Below are 14,625 nucleotides of genomic sequence, written 5' to 3'. Positions count from 1 at the left end.
GACCCGGGTTCCTGGGTCCTCCCTGCGTGGTTTTTCATGTTCTCCCCATGTCTACGTGGGTTTCCTCGCAGTTCAGTCCAAAGACGTGCAGGTTTGGTACATTGATGATTCTAAATTGTCCGTAGTGTGTGCTTGTTGTGTCGGGGTGTGTATGTGTGCGCGCCCTTGTGGTGGGCTGGCGCCCAGTCCGGGGTTTCTTTCCTGCCTTGCGCCCTGTGTTGGCTGGGATTGGCTCCAGCAGACCCCCGTGACCCTGTAGTTAGGATATAGAGGGTTGGATAATGGATGGCTGGACCTGTCTAGGCAGCACTGACTCCTAAGCGGACACTAACCTTGAACGGGACGCCAGCCAATTACATACCCACACGTATGCTTTCATGCTGTGCCATTTTACCTTAGCCGGTTATTCGTGGTGGTTACTTGACAGAAAAAGCGTAGTGCCTGAAGTGAAAAACGACGCAAATGAAGGAAAGTGCATTTCCCCTACAAACAGTGTCAAAGAGTGGGCAACAAAGCAAAAAATCGCGAGGGTCTACCACAAGCCACAGTTATGCATCACCCAAACTGGATCAATTTGAAGCCTTCAACTAATCCTGCACGGACATTGAAAACTGAAAAAACAAAACCGTTTGTCAATATAACCTTAGGGGACGAGAGGAATTCAACTACTTGTTAAACATGTTGTCAAAGAAGGCGACATCTTTCTGATTTAAGACGCGATTCAAAAGTCGTCACTGGGGCGTAAGGGGTCTTATTGGCTGGGAGACGCCACGCCCACTCCCAGCCGTCAACTGTCTTTCCACGCGTTTTCTGAAGTGAGACTAGAGGGGGAGGGGAAAGAGATAAAGAAAGGTCTATTGAAAACAGGAGACCAGCGAGTAACAACAAACGTCTGTTGTAAAATCAATAGGTACTGTCCTGGCGCAATACACGCTGTTGACGGAAATTCTTTTTGTTGAAACATTTATTAGTCTGTTTGAAACGCTACGCTGCAGGCTTGTTTGGATTTAAACCTCACATGTGGTTGTTAATGTACTCAGTGGAGACAGCTTTGATTACCAGTTTGCTTTTACTTTTGTCTTTTGTAAATCTGCAGCCTTGATCACACATTCGAATAAACTGCAGTAGTACCTCTAGGCGTGCAGTAACACTGGCAAGGTGCTCGCAAGTGAACGTTTTCAAACGCTTCGTCAGCTCGCTTTTCGATTTCTTTTTATTCAAACAAGGAAGTGCTACAGTTTTTTTTTTTTCAGATTTGGGCCTTCACGTTTCATTTTACTTCAAAATCGTTTATGTGAAACTCGTCTGAGTTTTTCTGTTTTTTATTCTCATGCATTTTTCTGGCTTTCTTTTATTCACGAATTGACTTTTCACCCCTCCTCACTAAGGAATCGACAACTTGAAGCAATGATTCCCGGGTATGCTCAGCAAAGTAATGTGTTCCCACCTCCAGTCAGCTTAGCAGAAGAGGCGCACGTTTCGAGCTTTCAGAAGTACAAGGAGCTTTACACGAAATCGGTGGAGAATCCTGAAGGTGAGGGCTTACTTTCTTATTGTCATATATTCAGGCCGCAAGCACAAAGTCCACCTTCTTCGGGTGAAAAAAAAAAGATATTTGTTTTGCATTCTGAAAATGTGTCTTAATAATCGCTTTTACGAGCAATGAATGTGAAGTTGGAGAAAAAAAAAATGACAGTTAAACTTGACCTTCGATCACACGTGAAGTCTCTGGAAGCCATAGTTCTTTCTTTCTCTGTATGACACAATATAAAAATGTTAGGAAACACAAGAGTAATTATTCGTGCCTGCTGTATGTGTATTTTCATATACACAAGGTACGGTTTGCAAAATCTCGGTCCCAAACTTGTTTCGATTAAGTTCATCATTACCCCGTTCTCGTAGTTCCAGCTGCGTGACGTCAAAACGCTGCGTCCGCGGACATCTGTGCAGCAGCGTTATAGCCGTGACAGCCAGTGCTGCGTGGGTTTTTACATTTTCCCTGTTAATTAGACAGTCGATCATAAATTGTATTTGGTGAAATCAAGACAATAATGGACAGTATGTAACAGACTTTGCACAGGCCACCAGTCCATCAAAAAGCCCACTCTCTCACACATACCCATCCTTACAAAAAGGAAATATAGGAGGGAAATCTATTTAGACATGGTGATATTTCATAGCCTTGACACATAGTGTAGGATTTTTAAACCACCGTTGGATCTGAGAGTTGACACTGGTACCCAGTTGTGCAGTTTCCTTGCATAGAGCAAGAACTTTTTAAAATAATATTCCTTAAATTCTGTTTATATTCATTACAAATTGAGGAACTGAACTCAAGTAGCTGGTAGATGCTGATTTTGGTCCCTGCGCACTGTGTGTTGTTACAGAGGCTGATGCACAACACAGGCATATATTGTGATTTTCAAGGTCAAATTCAGAAACCGAAGTACTCTGTAAACTGTGGTAATGGCCAGTCTTCACAAACGTTTTCTGTGAATGTTGATTTATGTGTGAAAACAGTGTATTGATCGCCTGTTCTGCTCTGGAAGGAGCAGCTACCTGACAGAATGCTGATTGCATCTTGTCCTCAGTGATGAGAACTTAATGACATTTTTGTTCAAGGTCTAGTTTGAAATTAATACTTTGCCATCCAGCAGCAAAACTTTCATTCAAACTGCCTATGCCAAAATTGTATGTAATATACAGTATTTGAGTATCTCAAATAATGAGAATAATGATAGCAAAATAAACAGTTTAATATATATTTTAGAAACATGTCAAATTCAGGGAAGAATTGGATAAGGGGCAATAGAAGAGGGGTGGCGCAGTGATAGCGCTGCTGCCTCGCAGTAAGGAGACCTGGGTTCGCTTCCCGGGTCCTCCCTGCGTGGAGTTTGCATGTTCTTACCTCCTGGTGCTCCGGTTTCCTCTCACAGTCCAAAGACATGCAGGTTAGGTGCATTGGCGATTCTAAATTGTCCCTAGTGTGGGTGTGTGTCCTGAGGTGGGTTGGCGGGATTTGTTCCTGCCTTGCGCCCTGTGCTGGCTGGGATTGGCTCCAGCAGACCCCTGTGACCCTATTAGGATATAGCGGGTTGGATAATGACTGATTGGCAACAGAGGAGCAGAGTGTTGAGTGAACAGCTCTCTAATGTAAATATACTGGATGTCAGAAGAAGAGGGAAAAAGTATGTTAATTGAGTGTAAATGCAGGATTTATACCTTTGAACCCATGAAGATGTACACATGTCAAAGAAGGAAATGTTAAAAATGTGTGTTGAATTCAGTTTGTAGTTAATTTTATTGCGTAATCTGCTGATATGTTAGTAAACATTATACTAAATTTTCATAACCATTTAAAATAGAAGATATATATTTGTTAATAGTTAATAGTAATTGAGAATGGCATTGAATAAAACGAGACACACATTAAAATGCAAATCAATATTTTAATTAAGACCCATACTTGCATACAGTAGCTCTTAGCTAAATTACCAAAAAATCAAAATAATTGATTTTTTTTTTTTTTTTTATATGAATATGGCTTCTGTTGTCATGTAGGCCTAAAAACTGTAATATTTTCTGTTTACATTTTTGTAAAGGTCCTATATATTTGCTGTAGGGAGTTAGTTGTCAGCTCCTTTTATGGTCCAAAGGGATAGTTTCAACTTTTTTGGGCATAGTAAATGACTCAGTTTTTGTGTACTTGTATCTAATGATTGGACCTGTGATTTACAGTGAGAGCTCTCAATATACTCCTGAATTAATAAGCTCAAGCCACTCTCCTTCACTATTCCATCCTTCTATCCATTTCCCTGGCCTGCATATCCTTGGCAGGGGCACGGGGAAAGTGGAGCCTAGTTCAGCAAGTACAGAGTGCAAGACAGCATTCCACTTGGAGTAATTTGGTTTTGAAAATGAATCCACTGAATAAATTACATGTGAAAGATCGCTGTTGTTGAAGAGAAGACAATAGCAGAAGGTGCTGATGTTTGGAATTTTCAAACCTGTTATTTCAGCATAGTGTATATATAATGATGTGCGTTTTCATTTGTTAATGCCTAATTGCGTAACGGTAGTGTTGAAATTGTTAGGCAGTTAAGGAAAGTTATGAAATATTTGTGAAGGCTACTGTGTTTGTCAGGTTAAGTGAAGTTTTACTGATGTGCCAAAGCAAGGCTGCCATGCTAATACCAGAAATGCATTGTGTTAAGTTAGGCCATGATACAGTAGCATTTAGATTTTATTTGTTTCAAGGGGAAACTTTAGCTGTTTACACAATCTTTTTAATACATTTATATACAGTACCCTCTATAATGTTTGGGACAAATTCACATTTTTTATTGAGTTACCCCTCTGTTCCATAGTTTAAAATTACAAATTTTACAATTCAGACATGATTAAAGTGCACATTGCTGAGTTTCATTTAAGAGTATTTACATGTGTTTCAGTTCCAGCAAGTAGAAAGTATGTAGGCCTGCTTCTACCCTTTGGAGTCTAAAGTTGCCATTGTTCAAAATGAAAACAAGAACTGTGCCAATGAAAATCAAAGTCTAAAAAAACAAGAGTAAAACCATTAGAGGAATCAGTAAAACCTTAGGATTACTTAAATCAACTGAAATATTAAGAAGGAAGAACACACTGGTGAGCTCAGTAATCGCAAAAAGACTGGTAGGCCGAGGAAGACATCCAACTGCTGATGGCAGAAGAATCCTCGCTATAGTTTAAAAAAAAAAAGTCTCGAAACACCTGTCCGACAGACTAGAAACAGTGTTCAGGAGGCAGATGTTTATATGTCAGAGGCTACTATCCACTGAAGACTTCATGAACAGAAGTACACAGGCCACAAAAAAGGTCTTGTGGACAGACGAGACAAAGATGAATCTGTATCAGAGTGATGGCAAGAGCAAAGTGCAAAGACGAAAATTAACTGCCCAAGATGCAAAGCATACTACCTCATTTGTTAAACATGGTAGTTGGTTGTTATGGGTTGGGCATGTAGGACTGTCCCTGGTACTTGCACACTTATCTTCATTCTTGATGGAACTGCTGATGGCAGTTGCACAATGAATTCTCAGGTATATAGAAACATCTTACCTGCTCAAGTTCCACTAAATTCCTCCAATCTCTTTGGAGGGTGCTTCATCCTACAGCAAGGTAATGACCCCAAACATACTGCTAATGCAACATGAGAGTTTTTCAAAGCAGAAAAAATTAAAATTTTGAACAGTCACCCGATTTAAATCCATTTGAGCTTACCTTCCATATACTGAAGAGAAAACTTAAGGGGCCAAGACCCCAAAACAAGCAGCAGCTGAGGATTGCTGCATTAAGAGGCTTGCAGAGCATCGCCAGGCAGATACTCAGCACTTGGTGATTTCTATGAATTGCAGACTTCAAGCAGTCATTGCTCGCAGCGGATATGCAACAAAGTACTAAATATGACTGTTTTAATATACCTGTCATTGCTATGTCCCAAACATTAGGGTGCCCTGAAATGGAGAAACCAAGTACAAAAAATGTTGTCATTTCTACATGGTGTGATTGAAGTGTATGCAAATATCCTTAGATGAAAGTCTGCAAAGTGAACTTTAATCGTGGTTTTGTTAATGTTAAGTTGCAAACAATTCTCTTTGCACCAAGAATCAAAGTTCTCTACCTGACTCCTATTGCTCTGTCACATCCCCTTTATCAGTATATCCCATAATTTTAGAATCACGTGAGAATTTCTGCGAGTGACGTGACCTGGTGTTATATTTGTAGTTGGAAGTGTATTGAGTGAAGAGAAAAGGAGACAGGCCTGTTCTTTGTGGTGCTCCAGTGTTACTTACATCCGTATTAGAAACACAATCCTTGAGTCTCACAAACTGTTGGCCTGACAGATAGTCATTTATCCAGGACACCACATACTCATCCTCCTGCAAACATCTGAACTTACCTCTTAGCAGGGATGGCTGGATGGCATTAAAGGCTCTGGAGGTTGAAGTTTCACAGCTTGGAGTTTGAATTGGTTTCGAGTACAATAGCAACGATGGTTAAAGGCAATAATTAAATAATTCAACATTATTCAGTATTGAGTGAGGAACTGTTTTTTGTTTTTGTTTTTGAAGCTCTGGAGGAACCAGAGGAAACAGTTAGTATTTAGTTGGAAGTTCTTTGCATTCCTCCAAGTACAGTATTGATGTTATTGTGTAAGGTAATCTGGTGTAAGGATTTACTGCTGTTACAGGTTCTACCTGTCTGTTGGACTTAAACCACTTTTTCAGTAATAATACGCAGAGCAATGCATTTCTAAACCTTAACAGAAAGTGATTATTTGCTACAAGCAGCTTGTAGCATTTGCTGTGACCTAACAAGCTCATCATGTTAGTAGATCCCATGGATATCCTAGTGTTTGCAAAGCTCACCCACTGCTGCATGACAGACACACATAGACACCTTATTGTGTTTTAAATGTTTTGAGTGTTTTCATTTTCACAGTAATCAGAATTATATTCTTTCAGTCTCCATGAGAAGCAAGAAAGTGGAAAATATGTTCAGTGTATACTGACATGGGAATAATTAATTGCACTGTTGCATTTTCCTGGTCTGTTCTTCTCAGAACTTTGCTACGTCAAAAAGAAAAAAAATATTTTTCCTTCAGAACTACTTAGTAAGCCAGGTGGATTTGCAGCATGGCAGATTTGCAAGTCCGATTTTGAAATTACATTAATTAACCTTTGGAATCAAGTGAAAAGGGAGTTCAATTTTTATTTAGTTGCATTAATCATTATCTTGACTTGTAAATCCAGATTACCCAGCATTTGTACTGCACCTCAAATCCACACTTTAAAGAAACAAGCATTCAGGAAGAGACAAATCTAAATGTAGCTTCAGTTTCCTCAATTATACTATACAAACATGAAAAAGAGAGAAATCTGAATAGTCAACAGCATTCTATGCAATATTACTTTGATTTCTTTGGCTTATATGTTTTTTGAAGGTTCATGCAGGTGCAACTTTAAACTAGAAGACAATAGATAAAATCTGTTTGGGTTCATAATTTTAAAATGAGGAGCAGAAGAAGATCCAGATATTTACTGCAAGCTTCCTGTTTCATTTATTTCTACAATTAAAAGACAACATATGGAAAAAGGCTCTTTGCCAAATGTATTATGTCTTCTGAAGTCATACAATTAAATTCTGTAAACCCTAAATTGAGGCGAATGAATCCAAAAAATGGATTCTCTAATGTGCATTAGTTTTGTTTTCGCCCTCTTAATTTCTTTACTCCAGTCTGCCTTTGTATACTATGTATCTTTTAAATACAGTTAGGTCCATAAATATTTGGATAGAGACAACTTTTTTCTAATTTTGGTTCTGTACATTACCACAATGAATTTGAAATGAAACAAATCAGATGCAGTTGAAGTGCAGACTTTCAGCTTTAATTCAGTAAGGTGAACAAAAAGATTGCATAAAAATGTGAGGACACTAAAGCATTTTTTTAACACAATCCCTTCATTTCAGGGGCTCAAAAGTAATTGGGCAAATTAAATAACTGGAAATAAAATGTTAATTTCTAATAGTTGGTTGAAAACCCTTTGCTGGCAATGACAGCCTGAAGTCTTCAACTCATGGACATCAACAGATGCTGGGTTTCTTCCTTTTTAATGCTCTGCCAGGCCTTTACTGCAGCTTTCTGTCCGAAGTTTAGTCTTCAACAAGTGAAATGCATGCTCAATTGGGTTAAGATCAGGTGACTGACTTGGCCATTCAAGAATGTTCCACTTCTTTGCTTTAATAAACTCCTGGGTTGCTTTGGCTGTATGTTTTGCGTCATTGTCCATCTGTATCATTAAACTTCGCCCAATCAGTTTGACTGCATTTAGCAGGATTTGAAATAGCCTTTGAGTCAAATGTCCAATTACTTTTGAGCCGCTGAAATGAAGGGATTGTGTTAAAATGCGCTTTAGTTGCCTCACATTTTTATGCAATCTTTTGTTCAACCCACTGAATTAAAGCTGAAAGTCTGCACTTCAACTGCATCTGAGTTGTTTTATTTAAAATTCATTGTGGTGATGTACAGAACCAAAATTAGAAAAAAGTTGTCTCTGTCCAAATATTTATGGGCCTAACTGTATATGCGTTAAAATATGAGTTGTAACCAAGCAATCAGACACACTCGGTTGTGTAACTTTCTATATATAAAACAAAAGTCTAATTAAAAAAAAATAGCTAACAAAGTTTAAAGAGAGAGTTAAAACACTTTAAATCATAAACACAAGAAGTAAATAAAATAAATTGCAAGACCCCTGTAGACCTGTTATTTTAGGATTTTATGGTAATTTTAATAACGCTGCATTGGTCCTTGCACAGCATTTTGCATTTATTTCTTTTCATAGATAATTTAAGATGCGACTTTCTTATTGAATTATTGAGGAGTTGTTCCTTTTAAGTAAAATTCATCAGTACGTTAACAATGTAGTATTAGAAACAATTGCGAGTTTATTGCTACATGATCTAGTCCTAACTGATACTGCTCCAAGAGGTGCCATTAAAAGGTCTGAAGTAATTAACTTAGATAAAGTAATCATTATGACCATTTTCTTCCAAAGTTGTTGTAATTTAGGACATTCCCAAAACATATGACCAATCAAGGCCAGTGCTTAATGGCATTGTTTACAATTATATCATGTTGCTGTTATATTTTGGGTAGTTTCAGTATGTAAAAATGTGTACAATTCACAGTTGAATATGAATTACAGATTGTTTTCCGCAGATTGTTGAAGGATGTACAGTATATTATAAGTGATTGAGGTCCATTCCTTGTGTGAAGTATTAACGGGAATCATTCAAATATATTTTTTAATTTAATAGTGAAAAGTTCTCTTTCAATGGAAGATTTGTAGAAATGGTACTGTGGGACAATGATGTAGCCTTTTCATAAAAATCTGCAGAAAAGGGAAGATTAGAGGTGTTGCAGGACTGAAGGCTGATAACGTGCCTCCTTGATTCTTAGGTTTTTGAAGTCTTCCCCCGGGCAGTACTTTAATGGAGAGGTTCCTTTTACATCTCTGCCTGAAGTTGTCCGGAGGTGCACACAAGACTGTGGAGTCAAAGTCGAAAGCAATTATTTGGTTACTGAAGTCGGATACAGAAAAATGTTCTGACTCCTCCTAAATGTAAATTGAAATATAATGTGTAAAAATCTCCAGTTTCACATTATTTGATTAATCTATTTTTTCTTCTAGTCTTTTTAATTTTGTAAGTTTTGTTTAATGTTACTAAATGTTTGTAACTTCTTTAATAAATAATTTAAAAAGAACCACAATGACATTGCTACAGCTTTTAAGTCCAAACTTTAACAGGTTAGATTGCTAAAAAGTAGCCTGGCGATTCATTTTATTGATGAAATGGCTGATATCTTCTATGTTATGTGCTTTCAATGAACATATTAAATATATGCATCTGATACGGTCTTGTAAAAGCTGCTTGTTTGGCATCCAATCTCTGCCAAGGAGCATTAACTTTATCCAATTACGTTTGACCTTTCAGTTCAGCCAGTTTAGCATGTTTCAAGCTGTAATGATGCTTGAGATTGACCTTTTTCATCACTGCAAGTGCATCCTCACAATCTAGTACACTGACTTGCCTTTTTCTTTAACAAAAAATTAATCATTTGTCCATTTCTCTTTGAAAACTCGAGATTCAGCATGTACTTTTCTTTTCTTGACTGACGCCATGATGTGTCAGAGATGATAAGGGATAATAAACCTGTTGCATTCACCCTGACTGTGACATGGACTGGCATACAGCATGAACGTGCCATCCAGATGCCCCTGCTACTTTATTATTATTATTTTATTTTGTATTAATCATTAACTCTTTCAAGGCAGATATTGACTTTTGCTAAGAGGAGGGTTGAGGGAGGTAATCAACTGTAAACGGTGACCAAACTGTCCGTTATGTTTTAGTTGGACTGTCTTTGTCAGAAGAAAAGCTAGGTTTGTTTTTTTGACCAAGATTTCATGTGCTTGAGTGAGTAGTGAATAGCAAGCAACAGCAAAAATGGCATCAACACCTGGTGAGAGATCAAAGCAAATGCACAAAGAAAAATATTCAATAGAGAACATTTTGCATATTATCGCTGAATTGTGGTCTGACTTTGTTAGACTCCAATTTTGATTCAAGTAGTCAAAAATGAACATGAGGTATCAGTATCAGCTGATCGTGGTGCTGAAAACGTTCGTGTAGCTTATGCGCCTACAGCAATTTTTGCCAGCGAGGACTGCCACTTACAATGGCAAGAGGTATTGCACTCTGCCTGCTGCTGCACCCGCCCCATGAAGACAGCCTGCCAGCCATTGTGCCGCTCCCATAAGCTGCTCAAGCCACAAGAAACGGTGAACTGGTTGCCACAGCACATGGTAACAGATGGTTTATGTTGATTTATGCATTAAACCATTACTTCGTGTGATTTCAGAAAACTGTTTTTTGGGGAAAAAATTTTGAGCCCTCAGAGTTATTGGAAAAAAAAATATAGCATGAATTGCCTGGTGGGCTGAATCAAACTTTCTTATGGGCCGAATGAAGGCCACAGGTTCCCCACCCCTGCATTACATCATATCCTTTCTCTTATTACACTGAAATATTTCTTATGCACAGTATATATAGTCTGGACCATAAGTATTTGGACATTGATATTTTAGCTTTTTACCAAAAAATGTTGGTGTTGAAGCTGTATAATAAGCATGGGCTGAAAGTGCAAACTTCCAGCTTTAACCTGAGGGTACATCCAAATTAGGCAAATAGTTTAGGAATTACGGCACTATTTAAATATTTCCAACTCCTTATCATGTGACCAGAAATGGGTAATTAACTGATAAGCTGTTCCATGGCGTGGCCAGTATCCTCATTATCAATTAATCAGGTAAAAGGTCTGTAGAATTAGTATTTAGAAGCTGGTGATGTGAATCAATTTGAGGTCTAAAGCAAGTAAAGCAGGCCATCATTAGGCTGAGAAAACAAAACAAGCACATCAGCAAAAACAATAGGAAAGATCAAATGAACAATCTGGTAAAAATCCTTAAAATAAGAATGCACTGGTGAACTTAGCAAGACATGGACAACCATGGAAGACAACTAAGCTAAGTGATTGCAGAATTCTTTCCTTGTTGAAAAAGAAAACCCTACACAACATCTAGCCAAGTCAAGAACACTCTCTGTAAGGCAGTCGTATCATTAAGTGCATTTACATGAACTGGGATAAGTAAGTTATCCGGTTAAGGCAGAAACCTGGTGTCTTAAAAATCCATATTTACACTCACAAGTAATTTTCTGGTGTTCTTTTTTGGCAAAATGTGCCAACATCATTAAACAGCTCAGAAAAGAGTTTAACACCCTCATTGGCCACTGTGAATCCAAAAAACAAGCATGAAGCCTGGGATAATTTTCCAGTGTTTTATAAATATGTTTTGTCCTTCATGAGTTCAGAAGTAAATAACATTCATGCCCTCTTTACATCCTTGGCCTGAGACCCCAACAATTGAACATGTGAACACTGGCCACATCATCCCCCGGCCACACTATTTCAACACATCTATAACGAATAGGTGGATTAAAAGTAACTTTATGAATGTTTCTGTTACTGGATTGCATGCAGCACACTCTTTTTTCCTTTTCACTGTGCGATTGATCTGTGCAAAGAAGCAGTGCACAGGTACATGTGCTTCTTTCTTGCCTTATTCCCAGTGGTGCTGAGATAATAACAACTCTGGTGTTTTTACTTCAATAAAAGAAGAAATGTGTTAGGTTACTTATTGCTTTAAAAGTAACCCGTCTGCATAACACATGTTGCTGCTGAGCTTAGCAGTACCTTCAGCTTGATGTAGTTATTTCTGAAAAATCTTGACAGATTATTTCGACCAGGAGAAGGAATAATGCGATCACTCGAGCATTTGTCTCAGAAAATGTATCTTATAGATGCTTGTGAACAGAGTACAATGGATATGTACAAACTACAAAATTTTTAACTTTAACTTGGTTAAGGGTGTACATTACCAAATAACCAGATTACATGCAGAGAAATCTGTTTCTGCTAACAAGGTTTCTCCGAGACCATTAATCCAGTTTTTCTAACCCGAATGAAGGTTTACATGCCATTTTAGGAACCAGGTTTCTGTGACTAACCAGGTTAATAAAGTGCATGTAAATGCACTGATTGTCAAAGTCTACAGTGAAGGGTAGACTAAATGTAAGTAAATGCTGGTGGTTTACCAGAATGTGTAAACCGCTGGTAAGCCTAAAGAATAGGAAGGGAAGACTTTGACTTTGATTTTGCCAGAAAACATCTGAAAAAGCCTGTCCTGTTTAGGATAAATATGTACCAGAAAGATTGGAAGAGAAGAATATGGAGAAGAAACGGTTCATAATCCAAAGCATACTGCATCATCTGTAAAACATAGTGGAGCTGGTGTTATGGCATGGGCATGTATGGCTGCCTATGGAACTTGGTCACTAGTGTTTATTGATAATGGTATAACTGTTGATAAAAGCAGCAGGATGAATTCTGAGGTGCTTAAGACTGTACTATGTTCTCTGATTCAGCCAAATGCTGCAAAAGTGATACGATGAAACTTCCCAGTAAAGATGAACAATGACCCAAAACATACTGTGAAAGCAACCAAAGCTCTTTTCAAGGCAAAGAAGTGAAATATTCTTGACCTTCACTCAACTGAACAAGCAATTCACTTACTGAAAAAAAAAACCTATTTCAGTGAAGGGGCCTGCCAAAGCATAACTAAGGAAAAAACCCAGCATTTGGTGACATCCACGATTTGCAGACTTCATTCATCATCAACAAAGGGTTTTCAACAAAGTATTGAAAATGGTCTTTATATTTCTGACTAGCAAAATACCTGCGCTTCGCAGCTGAGAAGTAGTGTGTTAAAGAAGTTATGAAAAAGAAAAGGAAACATTTTAAAAATAACGTAACATGATTGTCAATGTAATTGTTTTGTGACTGTTATGAGTGTTGCTGTCATCAAGGATTAGATTATCGTTATTTCTTTCAATCAGGTTCATATTTGGAGGATGTGTTGTGTTCAAGTTACATTCCGTGTTTGTCAACTGTTGTAAACATAACAGGTTTCATTCATGGAAGTGTTCACTACCCAAATCGGTACTCGTGAATCTAAGATGTTTAACAGGCATTCCCGGTATTAAGTTGTGGATTTGCCTGCGAATATTTAGTGGCAGCGTGTCTATGAACTTAATTTATTAATAATAATAATCAATAATTTCCTATTAATATGTCTTCAAAGGCTTGTTCAGGTTCAGAGGGTTGTTCCTTTCTTACTGCATCAATAAACAGCTCGTCTTCCTCTTTATCTGAGACATCACACACTGCATGCACAGGTTTACCTTTCCCAGTCCTGCTAACTTAAGTGAAGTGGTTAAATATTCTACATTTTTTACACCGTCTTCCTTTAGCTTGACATTGACTTTTTCTGCAGTAGCTGCGCTTATGAATATGCTTGTATGCGTCACTCGCTTCATATTCTTTTGCTGCCTTCTCAATTGTGTAATGTGTTTTTTGTTCAGCGCTCTTTGGAGCTCTTGCTTGTTGTCTGTGTACTGCGTTCACAGTCAGTTCACGTGAGCCGCTTGGAGTACATGCATCAAAGGTTCTCAGCTGTGCTTGTGCTATCTTGTGCGATCTTGCGATGTCCACGGCTTTATTTAATGTTAGCTCAGACCCGGCACTTAAAAGTTTCTCTCACACTTTTGCTGAGTTTGTGCCAAACACTATTCTATCCCTGACCATCTCATCTTCATTTGCATAAGCACAGTCCTTCACCAGCAATTTTAACTCCGTTACAAAGTTATCATAAGTCTCGTTTATACCTTGCGTCTTCTCACTAAACTTGTATCTCGCGAATATCGTATTCATCTTAGGCATGACAAACGCCTCGTAGCAGCAGCATGTCTATTGGGTTGCTGCTGACTGACGGCCTTATATGGGCAGGCACTCAATTATGTGGGAGGCGTGGGTCTAGGGGATGCAATATAGGCAGGCAGCCAACTATGTGGGAGGCGCGGTGATGGGGGATGCAACTCCGCCTCACACAGCGACCGAGCTGCACGCTATGGCCGTATATATGTACGTAAGTAGGATTCAGTTATGACCATTACACATAGAATTTCGAAAGTATTTAAGCTGTAAGGAGTGAGCCTGCCAAATTTCAGCCTTCTATCTACACGGGAAGTTGGAGAATTAGTGATGAGTGAATCAGTCAGTCAGTCAGTCAGTGAGGGCTTTGCCTTTTGTTAGTCTAGATTATGTTACTTTGACAATTACTTTTCAGTTCCTGTAAATGTATTTTAAAGTATAAACATGGCTGTCATTCCTAAACAGCTAATACAATTTTTTTTCTGTTTCCCTGTAGTGTAGTGAGTAAGGGTCCATGGCAGTGTACAAGTTTTTAAATAAAAACAATGAACCTTGGGTTCTGTCGCTGTAGCTGTGTGCAGCTTTGCAGCCCTAGGATGAAACTGGATGGTCAAGATTACACATGAAGACACAATCTTCCCTGTCAGGTTTCTCATTGGCATTCAGCGGCTTGTAATTAAAAGCATAAAGGA

The 14,625-nt window shown here is 38.4% G+C and overlaps 1 protein-coding gene across 4 annotated transcripts in view; it reads left to right on the top strand.

The window, feature by feature from the left end:
• Positions 1–348: 348 nt before the first annotated feature.
• Positions 349–14,625, top strand: part of acss2 (acyl-CoA synthetase short chain family member 2) — a 117,318-nt gene continuing 103,041 nt past the window's right edge. The window contains exons 1-2 of one of the 4 annotated variants that reach the window (XM_039735991.1): positions 349–367; positions 1,389–1,534. In XM_039735991.1, coding sequence (XP_039591925.1) covers positions 1,408–1,534 — 127 coding nt within the window. In that variant the 5' untranslated portion in view covers positions 349–367; positions 1,389–1,407. Of the gene's footprint in view, positions 368–638; positions 1,535–14,625 lie in introns of those variants that run through there. The other 3 variants (XM_039735990.1, XM_039735993.1, XM_039735992.1) reach the window with 3 other exon arrangements.

Source organism: Polypterus senegalus, chromosome 14 (genome assembly GCF_016835505.1).
Source record: "Polypterus senegalus isolate Bchr_013 chromosome 14, ASM1683550v1, whole genome shotgun sequence".
NCBI classification, from domain to species: Eukaryota; Metazoa; Chordata; class Cladistia; order Polypteriformes; family Polypteridae; genus Polypterus; species Polypterus senegalus.
This window is presented reverse-complemented; position numbering and strand designations above follow the sequence as displayed.